Here is a 22,642-nt window from a genome sequence, read left to right as displayed (position 1 = left end):
AAGAAAATAGCGAATTAATTTGATGTGTTACATGCAATCACCCATGAAGTTTTGAGGAAAAATAGGTATATTCATACAAAGTGCAAGAAGTAAACGAAATTTTCCTTGAAGTTTTTTGTCAACCAACAATGGGAAGGACGAATAATGATGAAAATTTCATAAAAAAACATCCTCTTTACGGATGAATCAACTTTTCCATTATTGAGTCATGCTAATCCAGCCGTCACTTATTACTGGTACAGGGAGAATTTGCACAGAACGTACAATGCATTCACTCAATATCCTCAAAAACTTAATGTCTGGACAAATATTTGTAATTGGTCCGTTTTTTATTGAACATACTTTGAACGGATTGAGATACTTTCACCTACTCCAAACACAAATTATTCCAACAATCCAACAATTACGAGTTGAATTAGGAGACGTATGGTTTTTAGCAAGATGGTTGTCCTGCCCACCATGTCGCTCTTGTTAGAGAATGTCTTGAGGAACATTTGCGAAACATAGTGATAAGTAGATGTGACAACATTTTGTGGCCAGCAAGATTCGCTGATTTAACTCTTGCAGATTTTTTTTATGGGACTATGTTAAATCTACAATTTACAGCTTTGAGGGTGATAGGGCTAATAATTTAAATGAACTGCGAATTGAAATTTGAAATTGCATGCAAACTGTCAGCCCAGAAACACTTGCAAACGTGCAGCGGAGTTTTTATGACCGGCTCAGTTACTGATCTGCACAAAAACGGGGCTGATTTGAAAATTTGGTTTCGGTTTTTATTTTAATTTCTATCATAAAATTTTTATTGTTTTTTTTTGTTTATTTCTAGAATCTTATTTTATTTTATGTTTAAGAATTGTATTTATTTTCTTTTTTAATTTTGAATAGAAAAGTTATTTGAAATAATTTCGATAGCAAACGTTAAATAACAATCAAGCAACTTAGCTGTTTAAAAGCAAGCCGGCCCCATTGCAGAGCTCATGCAGTAGGACAGCTAATCTCCACCATTTTTTACTTAATATTTTGTATACTATAAATTAAAATGAACGGAAGCATACAATCCTCCATACTAATAGTACCGTGAAATGTACTGAATGTAAAATCTGATCAATTGTACCACTACTACTACAACTAAATACGTATACCAATTTTGGTTGAATTTGATGCATTCATTCTGTGTTGCAATTTTTATGATAAATAGTTTATTATTACAGTATTATGGAGAATTATTAATTGAATAATTAATTGAAAGTAATCACAATTGTGAAATGCATTATTTTAGAAGAAATCAATGATTATTTTATATATCCATAATATTACGAATTAATAGAAATAAAATTAGGTGCAACAATAAAACAGTAATAGTAAAAACAACCTTAAAATCTCTCCAAGACGATAATAACAGATTTTATTACCAATTATAAAGCAATGTAAAGATTTAATTATCTCGTAAGAGCAATATTAATCGAATTGTGTTAATAATAATGGCCAAATTATAATTATGACCCGGTGTGAGCTTACACCAAAAATGAACAATTTAGTGATTGGTTGTGTAGCATTAGTCGCAAGTCAATTGGCAATATTTGGTAAGCACCGCAATCTGTTTTTACATTAGAGGATTCAGCAAATTTAATAAAAATTCCCACGCTTAAAAAACATTAAAACGAATGTTGTTTGCTGATTTAAATGCCCTTTAAAGCGAATGGTCAAGAAAATGTCATAACCATAATTTGTCATGAATGCTGGCCTTACCTGGAAGGCGTTGACTGCGCCAATTTGGAGTCCAACGACACCTTATATACCTGCACCAATTACGGAATATGGGACCTTAACGTAACTTGTTTCTCGGCATTCATTAATTTGACAGGTAACACAATACTAATCAGTTTTATACCCTCTTAGGACCTATATATCAAACCATTGGCAATTTTGTCTGAAAGATAATTTCCAAGGAATAGGTCAATGCTGTACTTTCAGTTCGTTTATTTTATGGAAATTATCCTCTTGGTGAAGCTACCTAGACTTCGATTATCCACCAGTGTATACATTAAAATAATCTCATACACCGAACAAAGGTTAATAAAAATATTAATAAAAGTGTCTAATGGACTAAAAAGTGTGAAAAATAGAAAAATTCTGTCAATGGACATTCGTTTATACTAATCAAGACTGGTACACATGTAGAACTAATTGTTTTCGAATTATTCACACGAACCAGCCTGGATAATTTCATTCGGGTCTTATAAATCGCCCAGCAACGATTTTAAAAAAATTGTTAAAAGCGCGACTAGACCAGTGAGCATTGGTACACATTTAAATCTAATCGCTTTTAAAGTTCAAGGAAAATTCCAGTTTAGAACATAAAACGACTAGAAGTGATTATTTTTAGTCATCAATGCTGAAGATTTCTCCAGACCTCAAGCTACAGTTTTTCTTGAAAATTTTTAGATGCTGGAATGGCTGAAGACACCGGTGTCTATCGGGGTTGTGCTCTTCGGCATATAAATTACACAGACTATTGCGATTTTTACAAAAACTTTGTGTCCAGTTCTGGAATTGACATAATGTCTTGTGCTGAGTGCTACGAAGATGGCTGCAACACTCACAAATTTACTGAGACAGGAGAACTAATAACTGGGGATAAGGAAAATAGTGGTGAAAATCTTTCCATATCTTGTTATTTAATATTGCTTTTGATGTTCATTAAGAAATTAACATATATGAATTTGTTCAATTGTGAATACTCAGATAAGTAAAACAATATTTAATTAAAAAAGTTTTATTTACAATAGAAAAAAAAAACAAAAATCTTTATCTAATAAATAATAAAAATACAAAAGTACTAAAACACAGCATTATACATATGAATAAATTGCTCGAAGAGTTGCATAAGGGTTTATCGCACTCCTCGAAAGTGATCACCCTTGCGGGATATTTCATATCTTTGAAAACTAGTCGGATCAATTCGTCTTCGGTGTACTTGGCGCAGTCTCGGATGGTCGCTGAAACTTTAACGCTGCCTGGCATCGAAGCTAAAACAAAAAAAACAAAGTGAAGAGTATAAAATGGATCAGAATCAAGTTGATGAAAAAAAAAAGAAAAAAACCACAGGTTCTTACTTCTTTAGTAATTTGAAAACTACTTGACTATCATTCATATTCTTCGTTAATTTTTAGACATCGATTAGAGCAAATAAGGTGAATATACGGACTTTGGTGATTGGACGGATCAACATTTCCTTAAAAATTTCATTCCAAATGGGGAAAAATCTTTCCATCCTAGATACCCCAGAATTTACCGTGTTAAAGTTAACAAATACAACGAGTTAATCATTTCTCCGGGTTTTAGGAGATCACAAGTGTCGCATGACGAGTTAAAGTCTAAGTGTAGTTGAAACTGACAAATTCTAAACTTCTTTAGTTTTGCCTATTTAATCTACTTTTAGTCTAAAACTCAGCCTATGCTCCTATGGAGAACTCAGGGATGCCTAAACGATCAATTAAAGAGGAATGCGAAGGATCAAACAGTTCGTTTTTACACCCAGAACAAATTTCGCAAAGTTCATTTTTAAGCATAAGAAAGAAGAAGTGACAACTGATTGAAAGAAGCTACTATTTCAATAACAAGAACTGACTGAATCATTTATTTGATTGAAATTGGTTTAAAAATATTTGGAAACAAATTTTTAAAAAGTTAAATGAGAGTTAAAAGATAATACATAATATTTACTCTTTTCCTACTTAAAGGATTTATGGTCGCAAATAATTTCGTATCTTGAATATTTTGTTCTTATATTAAATACGAAAAAGTTATTCCATTTTGGACACACTACACCATATCACTGAGCGAAATTCTTCCTACCTATCTGCTATTCATTGAATTTATTTATGCCTATATAAAATAACAATTCTACTATTTGCACACACATTGATCATTGATTATAAACAATCCATATGTTTTTAGATATGGCGATTCTAAAGTGGTCATAATACCAACCAAACCTCGACTAATGACTGCACATGTTAAACGGTACATTTCTGGAATCATATAAACAAACTATCTAGAAACACATTATAGGCAAGTTGTAAATTATTATGATGTTTGAATCATGAATCTGATTTGAACTGCAAATAATTTTGATTGACTGCCAACTTCTAGGTATCTCCTATTCCTATTACTGCCATCATGCATGATGTATCACTTACTAGATTTAATTTAAATTATATTTGTGGCATTGTAATACGTACTTTCATATTTCATCATGGCACACCGTTCTTCTTCAGAGCAATTCTTCTGATTCTTGACATCTAGATCGCCGTTGATGCATTTTTTTGTCGTTTGGTGACAGTGATAGCACAGAAAGGCACATCCTAAAACACTAGTGCTGAAACACAAACATGCACACAATGGAATTGTTACCGTGTTGAGCCAAGAATGCAGTTAACCAAAAAACCGCCCAAATTTTCCTCATATCTCACATAGAAAAGCTTCAGCAACCGAATGTTGCCGGATACTCATCGACAAATTTCTGACTCAAAAATGTTTGGGTTACTTTAATGTTTGATATGTTTTCGTTCATTTTCCAAATTGACCTAAAACAGGCCCCGTGTGAAGGTTTACCGGTTTCGAACTTTACTGTTGATATTGCATTGGAAATTTATCGCGCTGCCAGTAGAACGAACAGACTTGAACACACTTGACTTTTTTATCATTTAGTGAAATGCTGAGTGCGGTGGGACAATAAAAGTGTTCACGCAAATATCTATCTAACCTTGCTCGTTATACAGTAGAACACTCACGGTCTGGAAACAACAAACTGGATCGTCGTATACCTTGGAGAAGAAAATCTTACCGACTAATTTTCACTTCGGCTCGATATTTTTAGCCTGGAAATTTGGATTATAGGTTAGACGTGTGAGAGGGAAATTTATTCCAACGGTTTAATTTGATGTTTTGTATTTTTAGAGTCATGCATAATTGATACATCACACGTTTTGTGCCGGAAATTGACCATCTATAATTCAATATAGTGAGGACCAAGGGAGAAAAGCACCATGATTAGACAAATTTTCACTTGGGAGAAATGAGCGGAGGCTGGGTTCGACTGTAAATAACCGGTGATTGAAATACAATGGGAATCTACAATTATCATAAAAGTATACATGGAAGCAATATATTAAGAGATTACTCTAGGATTAAGGGCCCTGGTCTATAAAATTCTTTTAATCCTAGTTTATAAAAAGATGGTACCTTAATCCCTTATCCACAGTTTGTTTTTATACTAAGAATTGAAAAACAGAAAGATCAACACCATGAAAACATTTTTGGGAATAGCGTTAGTGGCAGCATGTTTTCCTGTATTGGGTGAGCTTTAAGAGTAAATTAATATAAATTATTAATACACAGTAGTTTATTTTAAATAGTTTATTCCCAACTAACCTGCCACAGATGTTACGGCAGTGGGTACTGCAACAACGGGACTCATGAAGACTTTATAAACGACACAAGGACAGCTACATGTGACGTACAGTAAGTAGCTTTTGCAATTCTGAGAATCGCGTAAAAATTTGACAAAATTAATCGTTTGAAATTATTGAAATTCATGAAAAATTCGTGAAATTTTCCGAGATTACGGTGATTCTTTAAGACTCGCAGAAAGACTGAAATTCAAAATACTGAATAGAAGTTTAAGTTTTTTTTTAAATATTTTGGAAACTTACTGTTTTGTCTGAAGTTTCAGGGACTTCTTGAGAATGGCACTATCGTATTCTCCATAGATTTGGGTTTTCTAAGATTTTAAAGAAATATTCAGAGAATTTTTGGGACTATTAGAAATCGTAGTGATTTATAAACATTTATAAGTATAAAGTTGGTTTTTTTCCAATTATCAAATGGTGTCTTGAGTTTTTTGGAGACTTTCAAGGGTTTTGAAGAGATTTTTAGCAATTTCTTGGAGAATTTAAAATATTCTGTAGACACTTTGGAATATTTTAGGGTTTCCAAGAACAGAGATTTTTGAAAATTTTTTTGAAGGAGCTCTCATAGATCTCTAAAGATTTTTTAGTAAATTGTTTGGTTTTTATTTGTAGTAAACGGTTCTACATTTAAAAAAATCCTCGACGCCCTCGAATAATTTATTTAATAAACATATTTCTAATAACATTTAATTTTATTTACAGGACGGACTTCAAATCAGATCTACAAATAAACAATCCCATCCTAAATAACATACAAAAGGCTCTCAACGAGATGACTTTAAAGGACGTAAACGTAAAGGACAATACCAGTCTTACCAATGTTATTACTGGACATTGTCTCACCGCCACTGTACACGAACGTAAGTCTGGATAATTTCTAGTTTTGATCTACTTGCCTAATTTTTGCTTATATCAAAATAACTCCTTAGCAGGGCTTTATGACCTGGAAATAAAATCATAATAATTCCAGCTCATGCTACACATACACTGCGTACATGCGTCACCAGAACCACTGCAGAGGGCAACAACCAAACCCTTTGCGAACTCATAAATGAAATCATAGATCCATTAAATTGGTACCAAGGTAAATTTGCGTGCGAAGCTTGTAACAATAGTCATTTGTGCAACAACTACACATTGAGTTTTGATGATCAATCAGAACCAGAACCAGAACCAGATGCCGCCTCTTCCCTAGTGGTTTCATCAGTAATTTTGGCTTGCAGTCTTATTCTGTCAGCTTATGAAGTTAGCTTGTAAAAATACGAGACAGATGGTATATAAATTTTGCAATAATATAGATAAATTTTTATTATACTATTGTATTAGGGTAAGAGATTAAATTATTCTATCATTGTCCTTTAAGTTTGTCGTAATTTATTGATGATAAAATCTACGAAATCTTTATTGAACGTGAAGTAACAGCTTAATTTCACCTTTGTCGACGAATCTTAGTAAATAGAGGACAACTGAGATGTACCTAATGTACGACCTGTTGATCGGTGCTTATTTCCTAGACTACAATGGCTCTAAGCCAATGTTGGGAAGAGAAATAATATTGTGCCGATGGAGCAAATTGGGTTGAAAAAGTAGTTAATTTATTTTATGGTACCTTGATAAAACTATATTATTTTAATAAGAGGTGTTCGCAGTTAGGAGAAAAGTAAATAAAAATGTTGTTATGCAACTTTCACTACGATAAGCATGGAGTAAAGGACAATTTCTCCCAACTGGCACATTCAACAAATAATCACGAATTCCTCATCGAACATTCAACAACATTATAAAGTCCTACCTTTTGCAGGGCTTTATAATGCAGAATTTTTGAGCCGTGCATATAGCCTCAGCATAATTCAATATTCATGTTAATTATATTTGAACATATATCACTTGCGCCATTACACGAATATCATGTGCATAACTCATTGAGTTGAATTATTCATGCATTTCAATGAATCGCGTGGATTGAACATAGAGTAATATAATACCACGAAATAAACGATTTAAAAGAGTGTTTATCAAATGAAGAGGTCCTGATTCCATTGTGATATGAAGAATGCCTTAATTAGGACAAAATAGTTAAGTTTTCTTACCTGTTTTATTCTAGGTCTTTGTGTGAGGTCTTTCACACGACAGTTTATACAATTAAAACTGAATGTAACGAACTAACGACTTTTTGCAACATGACTATGACGATTAGAAATGAAAAATATACAGAGCATTTTAAATTTGACTCTCACCATTGGGATCTCGGAAACTAGAAGAGATACGAAGAAGTTTAAATGGGTCAAAATTGCGTAAATTAGCGATTAACCAAATGCCGTTTTCAAAATTTAAATTTTCCTAGTACTTCCGGAAGCATCTGAAAAACTTTAAAAATTGAAGATTTCGTTTTTATTTTTTTAACATTTTTTGACAACGAAGCCAAAACCACAAACACATTTTCATTACCCCTTTTCCTTAGCTAAACGGTGAGGTTCTCTTGTTTGCCATGCGACTATTTTTCTATCGAAAAATCCAATGTAATGCCTAAATGAAAAAATAAAATTGATGATGGTAGCCGAAAGACGAAACGTCGGATCGCAAATCTGAAAACATCATCGTGTAGCCGAGAAAGTGGCAATGAAAATGTGTTTATGGTTTTGAGGTTTCCTTGTCAAATAACGCTTAAAAAAATAAATACGAAACCTCCAATTTTTAGTTTTTTCGGTTATCTTGGAAACCATTCGAAAAACTCAAATTTTGAAAACGACATTTGGTTCAGCATTAAATTACACAATTTTGCTCCTATTTAAACTTCTTCGTATCTTTTTTAATTTCTAAGATCTCAATGGTGAGGGTCGAATTTGAATTCTCTGTATACAGGCAATTATCGTTCCTCCATCTTCGTCGTTATCAGCCTCCTCTGAACTTCAATCATTTTCTTCTTATTCTTTTTGACATTTTTCTTCACATTCACATTTATGTTCATCTTCTTCAAAATTTCCTTTAGGACCTCCGCCTTCAGAACCATCTCTTTAACAATCATCGTCCTCTGCACAGTCTTCTGGAGCTTCGTCTTCTGGAATATCATATTCTGAACTCTCTCCTTTAGAACTTTTGTCTTCAGGAGAATCTTCATTTATGTTCTCTTTCGAGAGTTTCTTGAGTTCTAATTTTCAGTTCTATTGTGGGTATGGTAGTTGCACATATGAGATCCATTGTAAGACCTACAGGTGAATTCCTCTCCATACCATTTGAGAGGATTTAGAATAACTTTAATCAATTAGCAAAGATGGGCAGTGGTTATTTTTGTCACATAAGTTCGTAATGAGTGTGTTTATGATTAGCTAAACTTCAGATGATTTATCTATACCGAAACCTCATAGAAAAATTTTCTTGATAGGTTATTTCTCTTCTGTTCTGAATAGTACATTACTGACAGCTACATGTGCTGGAGTGAACTACCGAACTATATTTTAATTGGTTTATAATATGCGGCCAGTTTTGAGGTCCGCCAAAGTTTTTGCATCTCGTGATTTTTAGCTCTTTACGTTGGATATCTATGGGTACATGAGAACACGACTTCCCCATGTTAATCGGATTGTAGATCGGTGCGAAATTCCTATTTGAATATATGCTAATATGTAAATATTTGCCAAATATTACTAATTTTTTATAAATAGAGCTGACTGAAATGAAGAACATTGCAACTTAAAACCATTTACGAGCGTATACTGATATCTGAGCATTTCCTGCTAACTTTTTATTAATTGATAAGTAGGTTGAACCAATAAAATTGTTTAGAAACTGGAACGCCCTAGACCTGGGTGTAATGCAAATGGAAACTATTTATTTTTATAACACTTAGACCTTGGAATTACCGCACCCAACTAGGAAGCATGAACTATTCAGTTTCATCCACGAGAGGTTTAGCCCTCAATTTAAGGGCTAGGTTAATAAAGTGCTTTAAATATATCTGGGGAAAAAATCGATGACAATTGTACCTATGAATGTTTTATGCATGTTGTAAAGTGCTAATTTAATTAGTAATACAGGGTGTTTCCTAAGTACGATCCGTAACTTCAGAACACAATTTCTTATGGTATTTAAAGAAAAAAAATCCTATAAACACGTGGCCGTAAACGCTTAAATTCCGAGATACAGGGTGTTAAAAATTAAAAAAAATATATTATTATCTGAACTAAATTTAAAACTCAGTCAATGCTAGGTTCTTAAAATTTTGCGGTTATTGTACGTTGGCAAGGAGCTGTATTTTTAATATTAGGTCAATTTTTATCTGACGCCAGTGACGTAGTTGGGCGTGAGTCAGTCGACGGTTTCGTCATAAAATGTAAAAAGCCAATGAATATTTTAACATTTTAATTACTTTCGGATTCTCTTAACATTTTACAACAAAAAAGGTTTCTCGATTTTTATGCTTAATATTAACCTATTGTTAGAAAAATTACATGTTTTGATTTTGTGTCGAAACTGAGTTTGTTTATGATGGTTGTTTGTAGTTGCCTGCCATTTTTCTAAGAATAGGTTAGTATTAGGCAAAAAAATCAATAAACGTTTTTTGTTGTAAAATATTAGAAGAATCCGAAAATAGTAGAAATGTTAAAAAATCTATTGGTGTTCTAAATTATATGACGAAAACGACGACTGACTTACGACTAACTACGCCACTGGCAGCAGATAAAAATTGACTTTATACTAAAAATGCAGCTCTTTACCCACATATAATAACTACAAAATTTTAAGAACACAGCATTAACTGTTTCAAATTTATTTCAAATAATAATATATGTACATATTTTTTTTAATTTCAACACTCTGAATCTGGGAGGCTAAGCGTTTACGACTACATGTTTATAGACACTTTTTACCTTTAAATACCGTAAGAAATTATGTGCTGACGTTACGGACCGCACTTATGAAATACTCGGTGTATTTGTGAATCTAATTTTCTCTGCTTGCCTTAGTATCTTTTTTCACTCCATTGTAATGTCGTGAACCACAGGAGAATCTTACGATTTCATCTACGAGGGGCGGGTAACTACATATTTGAGTTTTTAGAGCTTTTTGGAGGAAGTCTTAATGTAATTATACTATTTTTCAAATCCTACACTCCATTTCTTCAAGGTCCATATTAATTTGCTTTTTTTTTTCTAATAAGAACTTAGATTTTAAACTACAAGAATTGTTTGGTTTTGGGCCTAGATTTGACAGTCTAATATATGTCATATGCATTACGTTTTGAAATTATGACCCTTCAGCTCAAATAATTCATTGTAGAGTAAAATTATTACTACAAAAGAAATGACTACGAACGCCATAAATCCCAGTTTTTTTTCGGATATTTCCGAAACTTCCTTGATTTTAAAAACTACCCAAATACGCATTTTTGCGTCCATTTAAACGAGATCGTATTTCCTACGGCATCCGAGATCATAATGGGGCGCCTCGAATTTGACACATCCTGTGCAACCTATCCTAAAAAGTTTTGAAATTTTTCTATGTCTCACAAAACTATATGGCAAAAAATCTTCAAATCCTGAAAACGTTTGTGTTTTGATAAAATCCTGACGTCCAGTTCGCTCATTCGAATGCGGAGAACGCGTCGGATCTCCCCCTGTTTAAAGGGGATGCCGACAGACTGGCTCCAAAAGGGGTGATATAATGGAACTTTGGAGGTCATACCGCCATCCTGGTTTTCTGCTGGAGAGCTGAGCGCCGGATGTATTTGTTTAGTTCAGACCCGATAAAGTGAATATAGTTACAAATCGATAAAGACATCAAATAAATACGTCCTACAAGATAGATCTCTAAATCGCCATTTAATTATAGAATTTTATTTACAGACTTGGAATTGCTCGTAGGGGTTTTTGGGTACGATAAATTCATTTAAAATGACTCTTTCTGCTAGATGGTAGACAGCGTCACTTCCGACTTATAAGGGTGAATATTATTCTCAGTTAGTTGTAACTGAGAATAGTGTGCAGTTCCACTATTCTCAGTTAGTTGTAACTGAGAATAGTGTGCAGTTCCACTATTCTCAGTTAGTTGTAACTGAGAATAGTGTGCAGTTCCATTATTCTCAGTTAGTTGTAACTGAAAATAGTGTGCAGTTTCACCTCTACTTGTGTCTAAAGCCTTATTCCCTAATAGAATAAAAGAAAAAAAGCAAATTGTTGCATAACAATATTGGATAACATATTTGTTCTATAGCAGCGTCATAAAATGTAATTTCTTTGCTGCGCCACTGGCCTGGATTCGAGCCACTATACTTTTGACGCTAAATTCGGAATTTGCAGCTCGATCATCATTTTTAGCGTGGCCCCGAGATCTTAGATGCGACGTAACCGCCCAAAACGAATTCGTTTTCGAACGAGTTGTTTTCAACCATTCTAGAACCACCTTCAGCAAAAATGCCAAAATAATCCAAGGCTATAAACAATTCACAAAACTATATTTATTAGTTAAATATGAGGGTTTAGTTTTAGGAACACAATACATCGTTTAAGGTTTAATTATTTTTCAGCGTATTTGCTATTATACAGGGTGTTCTGTGGAAAAACGCCCTTTACGCAAATTTAGTGCCTAACCGTTATAGCGTTAATTTTGAGTCACCCTATACCCCAACAAAAATTGCTATTTTCATTTTACAGGGTGTCAAAACAATTTTTTTATTTTCTAAGTTGGGAATAAATCTCACAGTTTTTGGTTTACAGGCAGAAAGTATTTTGTGATATGTGAAACTCATTATAGAAGTTTATCTATGATTTGGTAATAGATAAAAATCGCCATCGATGCCACAGAAAAGGCGTGACAGGTTTACGGTGGATTTACAATTTGTATTAGTAACTTTTCTCAAAGCAAAATTGTAAAATTCTTAACTGTGTTAATTATATAGGGCATTTCAAATTTGACCCTCACCATTGGGGTCGCAGAAACTAGAGAAGATGCGACTATATTTAAATGGGGGTAAAATTGCGTAATTTAGCGTTTAACCGAATGCCGTTTTCAAAATTTGAATTTTCCGAGCACTTCCGAAGATTTCCGGAAAAACTAAAAATTCGATATTTCGTTTTTATTTTTTTACCGTTATTTGACAAGGAAGTCTAAAATCACAAACACATTTTCATTACGCCTTTTCCTCAGCTACACGATGACGTTTTCTGGTTTGCCATGCGACTATTTTTTTGTCGAAATATCCAATTTGGCACCTATAAAAAAATAAAATTGATAATAGTAGCCAAAAGACAAATCGTCGGCTAGAAAAATCTCAAAACGTGTTCCTATAGTTAAGAAAAAGTAGTAATGAAAATGTGCTTGTGGTTTTGGGTTTCATTGTCAAATAACGCTTAAAAAAATAAATACAATATCTCTAATTTTTAGATTTTCCGGATATCTTCGGAAATACTCGGAAAATTCAAATTTTGAAAACGGCATTTGGCCAATCCCTAATTTACGCAATTTACCCCCATTTAAACTTATCCGTATCTCCTTTAGTTTCCGAGATCCCATTGATGAGGGTCGAATTTGAAATGTCCTGTATGTTGGTTGCGGTGAATCCAATATCATTTGCTACGAGATCAACAGAATGAACCAAGACTTTGAGTTAAATAACATATCCGTTACGGTGCATTTATTAATTTAGTTTTTCCAGTATAGTGGGTCATCTTCAACCGCTATTCCTGACAGTCTGAAGATGAAGACGTATTGAAAACACCTTCCAATTGAAAAATCCATTGTTAAATACCCACTGATAGTTAATATTGCGACGAAATATAATGTGTATTCTGTTGAAAATGTGCATGTACTTTGCTGATTTACTTACAAAATAATCCAATAAATACTACGATCCAATATATAATATATTCACCACAATCATCTGATTTACCTATTATTACCTAGATTTTCCTTATCAGCTGCGCTTATGTAAATCATAGACATACATAAATAGCATGAGATCTAGAGCAGGCAACTAAAACTTAATTAATGGTAATATTATACACATATCTTGATACTCTCGCTCCAGTAATTTAGGCCCAAAATGGAGCTAAGATATTCTATCGAAGATTCTGATCAGGTAGAAGAGACACTGTGAAACATACATTCTCAGAAGTTGATCCGTGAGTTAAAACTATTATAGAAACTTACAAGTAAAATAATGGCAGAAAGTGAAAGTCTATTGTGATTGGCCCCGTTTGCGTCATCATCCTCGTAACTATGTCCACGTTTGCTCTCAGTAATATAATAGAAATTGAATGCCTCGCCTAGAAAAGTGATAAAGATAAGTGTTGCATGAAATGAACACAATTGAACAATTAATTTGTTTCAACATTGAAAACAAAAATTCAAGCAGTTCGTGTTCTAATGAAACGTTTTATTACTTACTTAAAAACGAACATTATTTTGCTGTAGCTATCTCATAATAAAAAAACAAACTTTACCTGAGGATACACTAAAAATTATTACTCCCAGGAGTGGAACCAAGACATCTTTGATGAATCCGTTAACCATGTTCAACTTTAAAATTCGTGTATTATTTCTGGAAAGAAATTATCAATAAAATGAGAATGGGAACTTCTGAGAAACACTAATACAAAATAAAAAATATTCACGACCATTTTGATATCCCGAGCCAAATCTGCAGTAAATATACAGGCCAATTGGCCAAAACAGAACTAATGTTTATCTAAACACGTTTTGGCTCATAAACGCGTTTTATTTTTCAATGATACTCAGGTATCTTTGTTTTAAAGTGCTAACTGTAAATGTCTGATAAGGTGTAAATAATATATTTTACATGACGGTGATTCACGAGTATACATATATGGAATCCTGCGGTATTTTATAAAATGTGTGTTCATTAATTTGGATTTACTAGGACAAAATATCTGGAATCTAAATGTAAAAAGTTCGCCAATTTTTTATTTGGCAAATCTGTAGACAGCTTGGAATAGGTCAGCAACACTTTCACATAGAAATTTTTTACGTCATTCCATTATTTTTCATTTTGAGGTAGATAAAAATAAATAATTTAGTGTCAACTGTGTTTTTACATGTATTTAAAGTAAGGAAAAGTAATAAATATAGACTCAAATCGTACTCAAGAGCATTTCTGAATTTAACTCACAAGACTCTTTGTACCTCAGTTTGTGACAATATAAAAACTTTGAAAATTGCAATATCAAACTTCTGGTGTTTCAAGAATTTTAGCTATTTAACTAAATGAAAAATTTGACTTTCCTAAGCCCAGTTTCTATGTATAATCACCTTATTTCAAAGATTTGTTAAACAATTAATAGTGTTATTGGTAACTAATAAATTATTACTGTAACTAGTTATAAGCTTTGATAAATACGGGTATTTTCGTTATCAGAAAAATTGGGAAGGTAGATTAGAAATAGGTATCTACAATGCTGTCAAGGTATGTCCAAATAGCTCAATACAGGCCAATAATAATTATAACTCCCTCTTTCAATAATTATATGTTGAACTGTTTAAAATCAGTTACCCTTCAACCTTAATGCGTGGGAATTAAATCTAATTTTCACCCTTTTCTTTTAACCCAAATTAAGAAAAAACTATATTTGCAGCTCTTTAAACTCCTGATATTACAAAAAATATGAGAGATCTTAAAAAACTCTGACTAAACTCATGTAACATACGTGTGTTTTATACATATAAAACAGCCAATGACTAATTCTTCACTAGCAACTTCACTGATGTTTATACAGGGTATAATATAATGTATAAACTCAGCATAACAGCTGATTAAAGTATTTCGGAGGCATTTTAATTTCGACTTAAAGGTCATTAAGTTATTAGTCTATTAACATAAAATTTGATATAAAACGTTATATGTAATGAATACATCATGAGATTTTATTTGGTTCATCTACATATAATAGCCACTCGCTCGCAAGCTCACTCCATAAACTGATGCAAGTTTGCAATTTTTAATGTTCAAGCAGATGTAGGTATAATAAATATGAAGTAAGCAATAAAATTACAAAATGAAAATTTGTCAGCAAATCTGTTTGGACTCAGTAGTTAACATCAGTGATGATTTTGACTCATATATCCAAATCAATTTAAATTTCTTGTTTAATTTTCTTAACTACTAACCAAATTAATTGATTACAATGCTTGAAATTGACCAGTCATCATGCCTAAGCTTGTTGTGCTAGTGGTATATGTCACTTCTTAAGGATCAATTTTTAACATAGAAGAAATGCAAGTTTACTTAGGGTAAGTGAAGCGACTTAAATTTCAAGCAGAAATGTGGTATTCATTTGTTTTTCCTAACACAGTGGACGGAAAAATGGTATAGATGAATAGAATAAACTAGAATAGAGTACATTAGTTTAAAGTAACCTAGACTAGAATAGAACGGAATAAAATATAGTAGAATAGAATAGAATTCTATAGACATTGCTTTAGCGACTAGTAGGGAACAATTTGAATTTTGCAATATAGAATATTTCTTATAAAAATCTGTCTTTAGTGTCATTGTGTTTACCTTTCAGTAACAAATACTTTTTGAGACAGTCATTAACACGTTAACCGCCCACCGTACATTCGAATTTTTAGTCGATGGGGCCCAAAACGAAACTTTGTTTTAAAATGATTTTTTGATTACATTACTGTCATATATATTTGACTTTTATTATAAAAATGCCAAAAATTAGTAAAAACACACTTTGAAAATGAAACCCAACGTTTGGGATTCGGAACCGATTTGACACAAAAAGTGAAACCCATGGTTTGGGCTTCGTGGCGGTTAACGTGTTAAAGAAATATGAAATTTAAAATCTTATATTTTTTCAGTATTTGGACTTAAAATAATATTCTGAGAAATTTAATGAGTCCGTATCCCTTTCTTCACAAAATCTTTACTTTTTCTGTGTCATTCTGTAGTGCAATTTCTTTCTATATCATGAATATAAATATTTTTTATATATTTTTAGTGAATTTAAATTAAACTCTCAAGCACATTTACTTAAACTAATTAAAAAAAAACATTTCATTTGATACAAATTTTGCATATAGTTCTTTTAATAATGATTGGGATAATTATTATCTGAACAAAAATATAAAATTTCATAGCAGATGAAAAGTATTAAAGACCATCTTAGAAAACATATATAAAAATATAGTAGTAAAACACACTGTAAAATAAATTCTAGAATTAGAATCTTACGTGAATGAATACTTGCCCCAGCTACAGATTCCTATAACATAAAAACTCAAAATTTACACCCAATACCCGAAACAAATGCTTTCACTTTCAACTTTCGATCAGTAAACAGACGCATTCTGGCCCACTTTTGTGCAACAAAACCCCAAAAATAGGTCGTACCGACCTTACTGCACGCTAAGTTGTAAACACCATGACTGAAAAGTGAATGAGCTTTGAGCTTTTGTTAATTTTCATATTCAAATCTGTTGTCCGAGCAGGAGCAGGATCCTGCAGTACGATACATCTACTCGTATAACTAGGTACTACATGTCTACCCACTTGTGAAGATGGAGTTGTCACCAGTGGTTTTTCAGTTTTTTTTTAATTAAGAATTAGAAAATATATAAAATTTTTGTAACCATATTAATTTAAAATATATAATATAAATATTCAGAAGCATAATACTAAATTAGAAAATGGTGTCGGCTGCAATAGTCGAACAATCAGAAAAATAAATCAAATGCTTAGAGCTTACCTAAATAGCACCGTTGGTGTTATGATTCTCTTAAAACTTTGAATTTTTCAAATAGGGAGGTAGAGGACACGTATCTTCTGCGTGGTCACTGGAAAATACCACTCATACCTAAATAATATCCTATTATGATGGTGTGGTATCTTAAATCTACGGGAAGTGGTACTTAACAATAAATAATTGTATTATTAATTGAGGTGTTTACAGTAGGTATTTGTTTACTGCATTGAAATAACAATAATACAGTTGGTTAAAACGGTTGAAAGAATTTCACTCAGTTCCTAATTAAGTTTTCTTAAATTGTAGGTAGTACTGTTAATATGTTAATTTGACGGAATTTGAGTAGTTTTGTGTCAACGACCCGAAAATCTCTTAATAAATAGCTCGAAACGTCTATATGAGCTAATTTAGATAAGTCTAGAAGAACTTGATCGCGGGATTTTGCTGGTCACTAGACAAGTCTACCTAACTGTTGAATACTTATCTCAAACGTTGGTTCCTATAACCATCTTATTGGAAATATAGGTGAACTGGATTTGATTGGCCCCAGTGGCAAAATTACGCTGCTCGCCACTTAAATGTAAATATGTATGTAGTTCGATTTACAGAGTAAAAAAATGATTTGGAAAATTTAAATACGAATACAATGAGTTCAAAAAAGTTATACATAATCACATACTGAAACTTGATTTACTTTATTCAGTAATACTTTGATAATCTGAAAAAAGTTAAAAAAAACTTCAAAAATCACAATATATATGCAGTGCAGATTTAAAGTAAGGAATAATGGATTTCTCACAAATTACTAAATCTAGAAAAAATCGCCGATGCTTGTTTTTTCACTATTTTTTTCTTACACTTTCGATGTATTTCTGGTTATACCAGGTATGTTTCAAACGAGAGCCGTAATAAAATTCAGTTTTCCAAAATATCAAAAATTAAAAATAAAGTATTCTCCGTTTGTATTGCAACAGAAGTCAGATTAAATTATTAAATTACTTTTCATTATTCAAAACGCATATCCTTCAAGTGGAAGAAAACTTTCATTAAACTTGATGTAAGAACAAATCTCGTGAGTAGTTTTTCAAGTCTTCGAAAATTTTTAATTTTTCAGGAAGTCTCCCGGAAGGTTTTTTTTGTAAGAGTTTGAAAGATTTTCGCGACTTTTACACCTGGCAAAGTGTAATTTATTGGATTTATTTCAATAAATTTTATAATATCCAAACAAGCAGAAAGCACAAAGTATGCTAGTATATGTATATATACATACGTTTGTATATACTTCAGATAGCGTTATAGGTAGTCTAGTATACTAAAGTTTATTAAAAGGTCGGATTATATTTGTTTTAAAGTATTTTCGTTTTGCTGGTTATATTTTTTAAAGTATTTTTAGTCTGTACAGTACTTCACGTGCGTAGTTTTCATATTAGACCTGTTCTTTTTCGATATTCGATATTTCAACTTAAACTAAATTTGAATTTCATTACAAACAAAAATGACTAAAGTTATTTCGTTGTACACCTAGGAAATAAAAATGTTTTAAAACAGTGAACAAATACTGGGTCTCGGTTTTTATGATTGAGCAGAAAGTATATCGTCAGCAGAATTTTGTATTTCTCATGAGAAGCGGTGAAACGAAAACTTAATTTGGTATCTATGGGTACAGGTGATCCTAAGTTGTTTAATCTACAGATCGTGATAAATTAATTATTTGATTTAATGTATGGGAAAGTATGTGATTAATTGAATTTATTTTCATAACTTCTGATTTATTTGCTTCCTGTTAAGAAAATCAATTAAATACCGTATGGATTTATTTGTTGTAGAATAGGATATGTACATACACTGGTATAACGAATCTTTTCGCGAAGAAGTGACGTTTTGACCGCCCAAGTGAGAGAAATATTAGACAAAGGATATCTGCGAGATAAATAGTGAAAGGGGACGCGAGGACTAGAGCGTGAGTAAAAGTAGCACTTTCCTCCCGGGTCATGGAAATAACTATTGATCTTTCAACTTTTTGACTTCTGTGGCTATTGCCGCTTTGAGGAAAGACAATATCTAATATGTTAAAAATAATTACTAAAACACCAATGTAAGAGAATTTATTGCAATTTTTACAATTTATAGGAATTTTTCTCCTTTATCCATCTTTTACCCTTATCGAGCGTTTCGTAAGAGACGGACAACTAAAGTCCTAAATCTCAATATCTCTCAAAAGTACATATGTATGTATATTCTATGTAGATACTCGGATTATGTCAGTCAGAATATATTCCTGAAAGCGACACTAAGAAACATATAAATCAAAATCCTGGTAAATTTGCCAAGATGTTCTCCATGAAAGTGGGCAAATTGGCCAATGGCCTACTTCGATTTCGTTACTTCTATGAAAAATAATCTTCGTTGGTAACGTATAGGACTTATATTAGTTCTAAATGTCGCAAGTTACATATTCAACGGACGTAATTGTTTAATAAGTTTATCTTCAAAACAAACAAATCGTTATAAAAAGTCGTATTAGCAAGTGATACGTGAATGATGTCGAATAACCTTCTATCTGTTACACTCACGTTTCATTGGTTTCGCTTCCAAGAAGCCATCGTTGTTGTCCTTACTTGGTTTAGATGCTACGTTGCCCAGAGCAGATATTTATATTGAGATCCATTAAAAAATGTGCTATTTAGAGTTGTGATTATTTAATAAATAATATGGTCAATGTTTTCAGATAAAGGAAACATTTTACATCTCAGAAATCCCTCGTAGGTATTGGGAGTTGATGATTTGGAAAGTAGAGCATTCCACGGCTCAATAAATATCTTCTTTCTCCACTTGAAGACTGCAGTTTCATGAGTGGTGAAAAAATCCAGCCTGAATTTGCAATTATGTTCGAATGGAAATTGTTAAACATCTCCAAAGAGGGTCTATTCCTCAAAATTCACATCATGATGGTGTTTCAAAGTACCTAGAGAGTATTTAAATTCGGGGGTCACTATTGAAATATCGGAAACCGTAAGAGATATAAAATCAGTTAAACTGTCGCGAGGTTGCACAATTATCTAATATCAAAAACAATTTGGCAACGTCGTTTACAGCATACGAAAAGTGTTGTAATTTTCACTGTTTCGGAGGTAATTATAGTAGGCACATTTAAATTAAACACCCTACAGGGTGTTTTAATTAAAAACTAATGGTATACAGGGTGATTCGCAACGCAACCGACACAGAACAGGTGCGTGTAGAGGACCTCAAAACATGTCGACTTTTTATATGAAGTTTTTTTCTGAGGTCTGCGGTTGCAGAGATATCGACTTCAGAAGATGAATAAAAAAAATTGAAAAAATTCTGTATTTCAGGAAAGGCTTAACCTAGAATAATCATATTTGGGAAATATTTTTGTTTTATTGACGTCTTTATTTGTTAAAAATTTGAAGTGGCTGAAAGCTCAATAAGGGGTGGTTTAGGGGTTGGTCACCCTTAAAATTATGTGAATCTTATTAACCCTAACCAAATTATCAATTAAGGTTTATCAATATGATAGTAAATTTAATTTCATATCTTTTTGTACTCTTGCACATTTTTCGAGAAGTCATTCGTTATTGAGAAAAAAATGTTTTGTGATTTGGTGTCAAAACTAATCAAATCGAGCACAACGAAATTATATTCCTCAAAAACTAAAAGGCTGTACTCCAACTGCTCTTCACTTGTTTCTTTGCTAGGATACAGCTGTTGTTAAGTCTGACATTCAAATTTGTGCAAATTGCAAGTTTTTTTTTTTTTTTTCCGTTCAACATTAAGAAACGTTTCACGATGCGGGATAATACGATTAGGAAATCTTCTGCGATATTCTTCTACACTTCTTCGGCAATTACCCTGGCAGTACCCCAATACTAATAGCATATCAACTTGTTCATGAAATGTAAATTTTCCGACCATTTTGACTACAAAAGTGCTACAAACAAAAAGAAGATCCGCGAAAAACTTGCAATTTGCACAAATTTGAATGTCAGACTTAACAACAGCTGTATCCTAGCAAAGAAACAAGTGAAGAGCAGTTGGAGTACAGCCTTTTAGTTTTTGAGGAATATAATTTCGTTGTGCTCGATTTGATTAGTTTTGACACCAAATCACAAAACATTTTTTTCTCAATAACGAATGACTTCTCGAAAAATGTGCAAGAGTACAAAAAGATATGAAATTAAATTTACTATCATATTGATAAACCTTAATTGATAATTTGGTTAGGGTTAAAAAGATTCATATAATTTTAAGGGTGACCAACCCCTAAACCACCCCTTATTGAGCTTTCAGCCACTTCAAATTTTTAACAAATAAAGACGTCAATAAAACAAAAATATTTCCCAAATATGATTATTCTAGGTTAAGCCTTTCCTGAAATACAGAATTTTTTCAATTTTTTTTATTCATCTTTTGAAGTCGATATCTCAGCAACCGCAGACCTCAGAAAAAAACTTCATATAAAAAGTCGACATGTTTTGAGGCCCTCTACACACACCTGTTCTGTGTCGGTTGCGTTGCGAATCACCCTCTATATTTGGTTTCTTGGCATTTCTACAAATTATCGAAACTTTGAGTGTTGACCAACAAAGTTTGCTTTGCGTGGTACATTCTTGATTTTTCTGCAATCATTTACCAAACTCGAAATTATGGTATGTCGGTATTTCTAACAATCGATGCTGTACTGTGTTCTTATTGATAAAAACTGCTCTTAGTATTCCTCGCTAAAAGCATTCGTTCTGGGAAAAAACGGATTTGAAGTTTGAACTTTAACGCTGAAAATAGTAGCTATCAATGAACTAAGCTATCAAAATAACAAAATTTAAGGACATTAGACCCCAGAAAAGATAATTCATAAAATTCGTATCTGGTGATCAGGGAGGTCATGCATGCGGTTCTGCTCTTCCTATCCAATGGTTAGGGTAGTTGTTCCCCAGAAATTGACGCACAGCTAAACTTAAATGTGAAGTTACGCAATTATGCATGAATCATATCTTGAGATTCTTTTTTATTGATTGAGACTTCAACAATCCGATCTAAGGTCTCAGAATTAATCGTATGCTTTATGCAGATAACCCTTAATTTTCTCTTACAATCACACAAGGGTGGTGTATTCTATCTCTGTCGCTCAGCAGAATAATCAGAGAGCTAACCAGAAATGCGACCTTGACAAATTCGAATATTTCGAATTCGTAGACACCAAAAAAGGTGATAAGAAATTACGAATATCAGAAAAATATGCAGAAATCTAAATCCTTAGACTAATTCCTCAGTGCGGCAATTTTTGAATTACTTTATGATATTCGTACACTGGAACTGACAAATTTAATGAAAGTACTATTTTGCAAATCGAAAATCAGCAAATTTTTTCATGATTGGTATTCTGAGATCAGTCCGTACTTATCACGGCAATAGGGCATTGGGCTATTGAGCATCGGCATC

General features: G+C 32.5%; 3 protein-coding genes across 5 annotated transcripts; 2 read left to right on the top strand and 1 right to left on the bottom strand.

Annotated features, from left to right (window-relative positions):
* Window positions 1-1,495: 1,495 nt before the first annotated feature.
* LOC136417748 (uncharacterized) lies at window positions 1,496-20,663 on the top strand. Its single transcript, XM_066403547.1, has 4 exons — window positions 1,496-1,586; window positions 1,700-1,867; window positions 2,449-2,652; window positions 20,617-20,663. Exons 1-4 carry the CDS (start codon window positions 1,502-1,504, stop codon window positions 20,661-20,663), a joined length of 504 nt encoding a protein of 167 aa, XP_066259644.1. The 5' UTR covers window positions 1,496-1,501.
* On the bottom strand, window positions 2,801-5,093 carry LOC136417887 (uncharacterized). 3 transcript variants are annotated; one of them, XM_066403752.1, is made up of 4 exons: window positions 4,772-5,093; window positions 4,420-4,592; window positions 4,248-4,370; window positions 2,801-3,032 (listed from the first exon to the last, which is right to left on the bottom strand). In XM_066403752.1, the coding sequence occupies exons 2-4, from the start codon at window positions 4,469-4,471 to the stop codon at window positions 2,812-2,814; spliced, it is 396 nt and encodes a 131-aa protein (XP_066259849.1). In that variant the 5' UTR covers window positions 4,472-4,592; window positions 4,772-5,093; the 3' UTR covers window positions 2,801-2,811. The 3 variants fall into 3 exon arrangements, with proteins under 3 accessions (XP_066259849.1, XP_066259850.1, XP_066259851.1); XM_066403753.1 differs by having other exon boundaries at window positions 4,800-5,093; XM_066403754.1 differs by having other exon boundaries at window positions 4,853-5,093.
* Window positions 5,105-6,881, top strand: LOC136417883 (uncharacterized). Its single transcript, XM_066403747.1, has 4 exons — window positions 5,105-5,364; window positions 5,424-5,529; window positions 6,180-6,337; window positions 6,448-6,881. The coding sequence occupies exons 1-4, from the start codon at window positions 5,313-5,315 to the stop codon at window positions 6,732-6,734; spliced, it is 603 nt and encodes a 200-aa protein (XP_066259844.1). The 5' UTR covers window positions 5,105-5,312; the 3' UTR covers window positions 6,735-6,881.
* Window positions 20,664-22,642: the final 1,979 nt, after the last annotated feature.

Source organism: Euwallacea similis, chromosome 30, assembly GCF_039881205.1.
Source record: "Euwallacea similis isolate ESF13 chromosome 30, ESF131.1, whole genome shotgun sequence".
NCBI classification, from domain to species: Eukaryota; Metazoa; Arthropoda; class Insecta; order Coleoptera; family Curculionidae; genus Euwallacea; species Euwallacea similis.
This window is presented reverse-complemented; position numbering and strand designations above follow the sequence as displayed.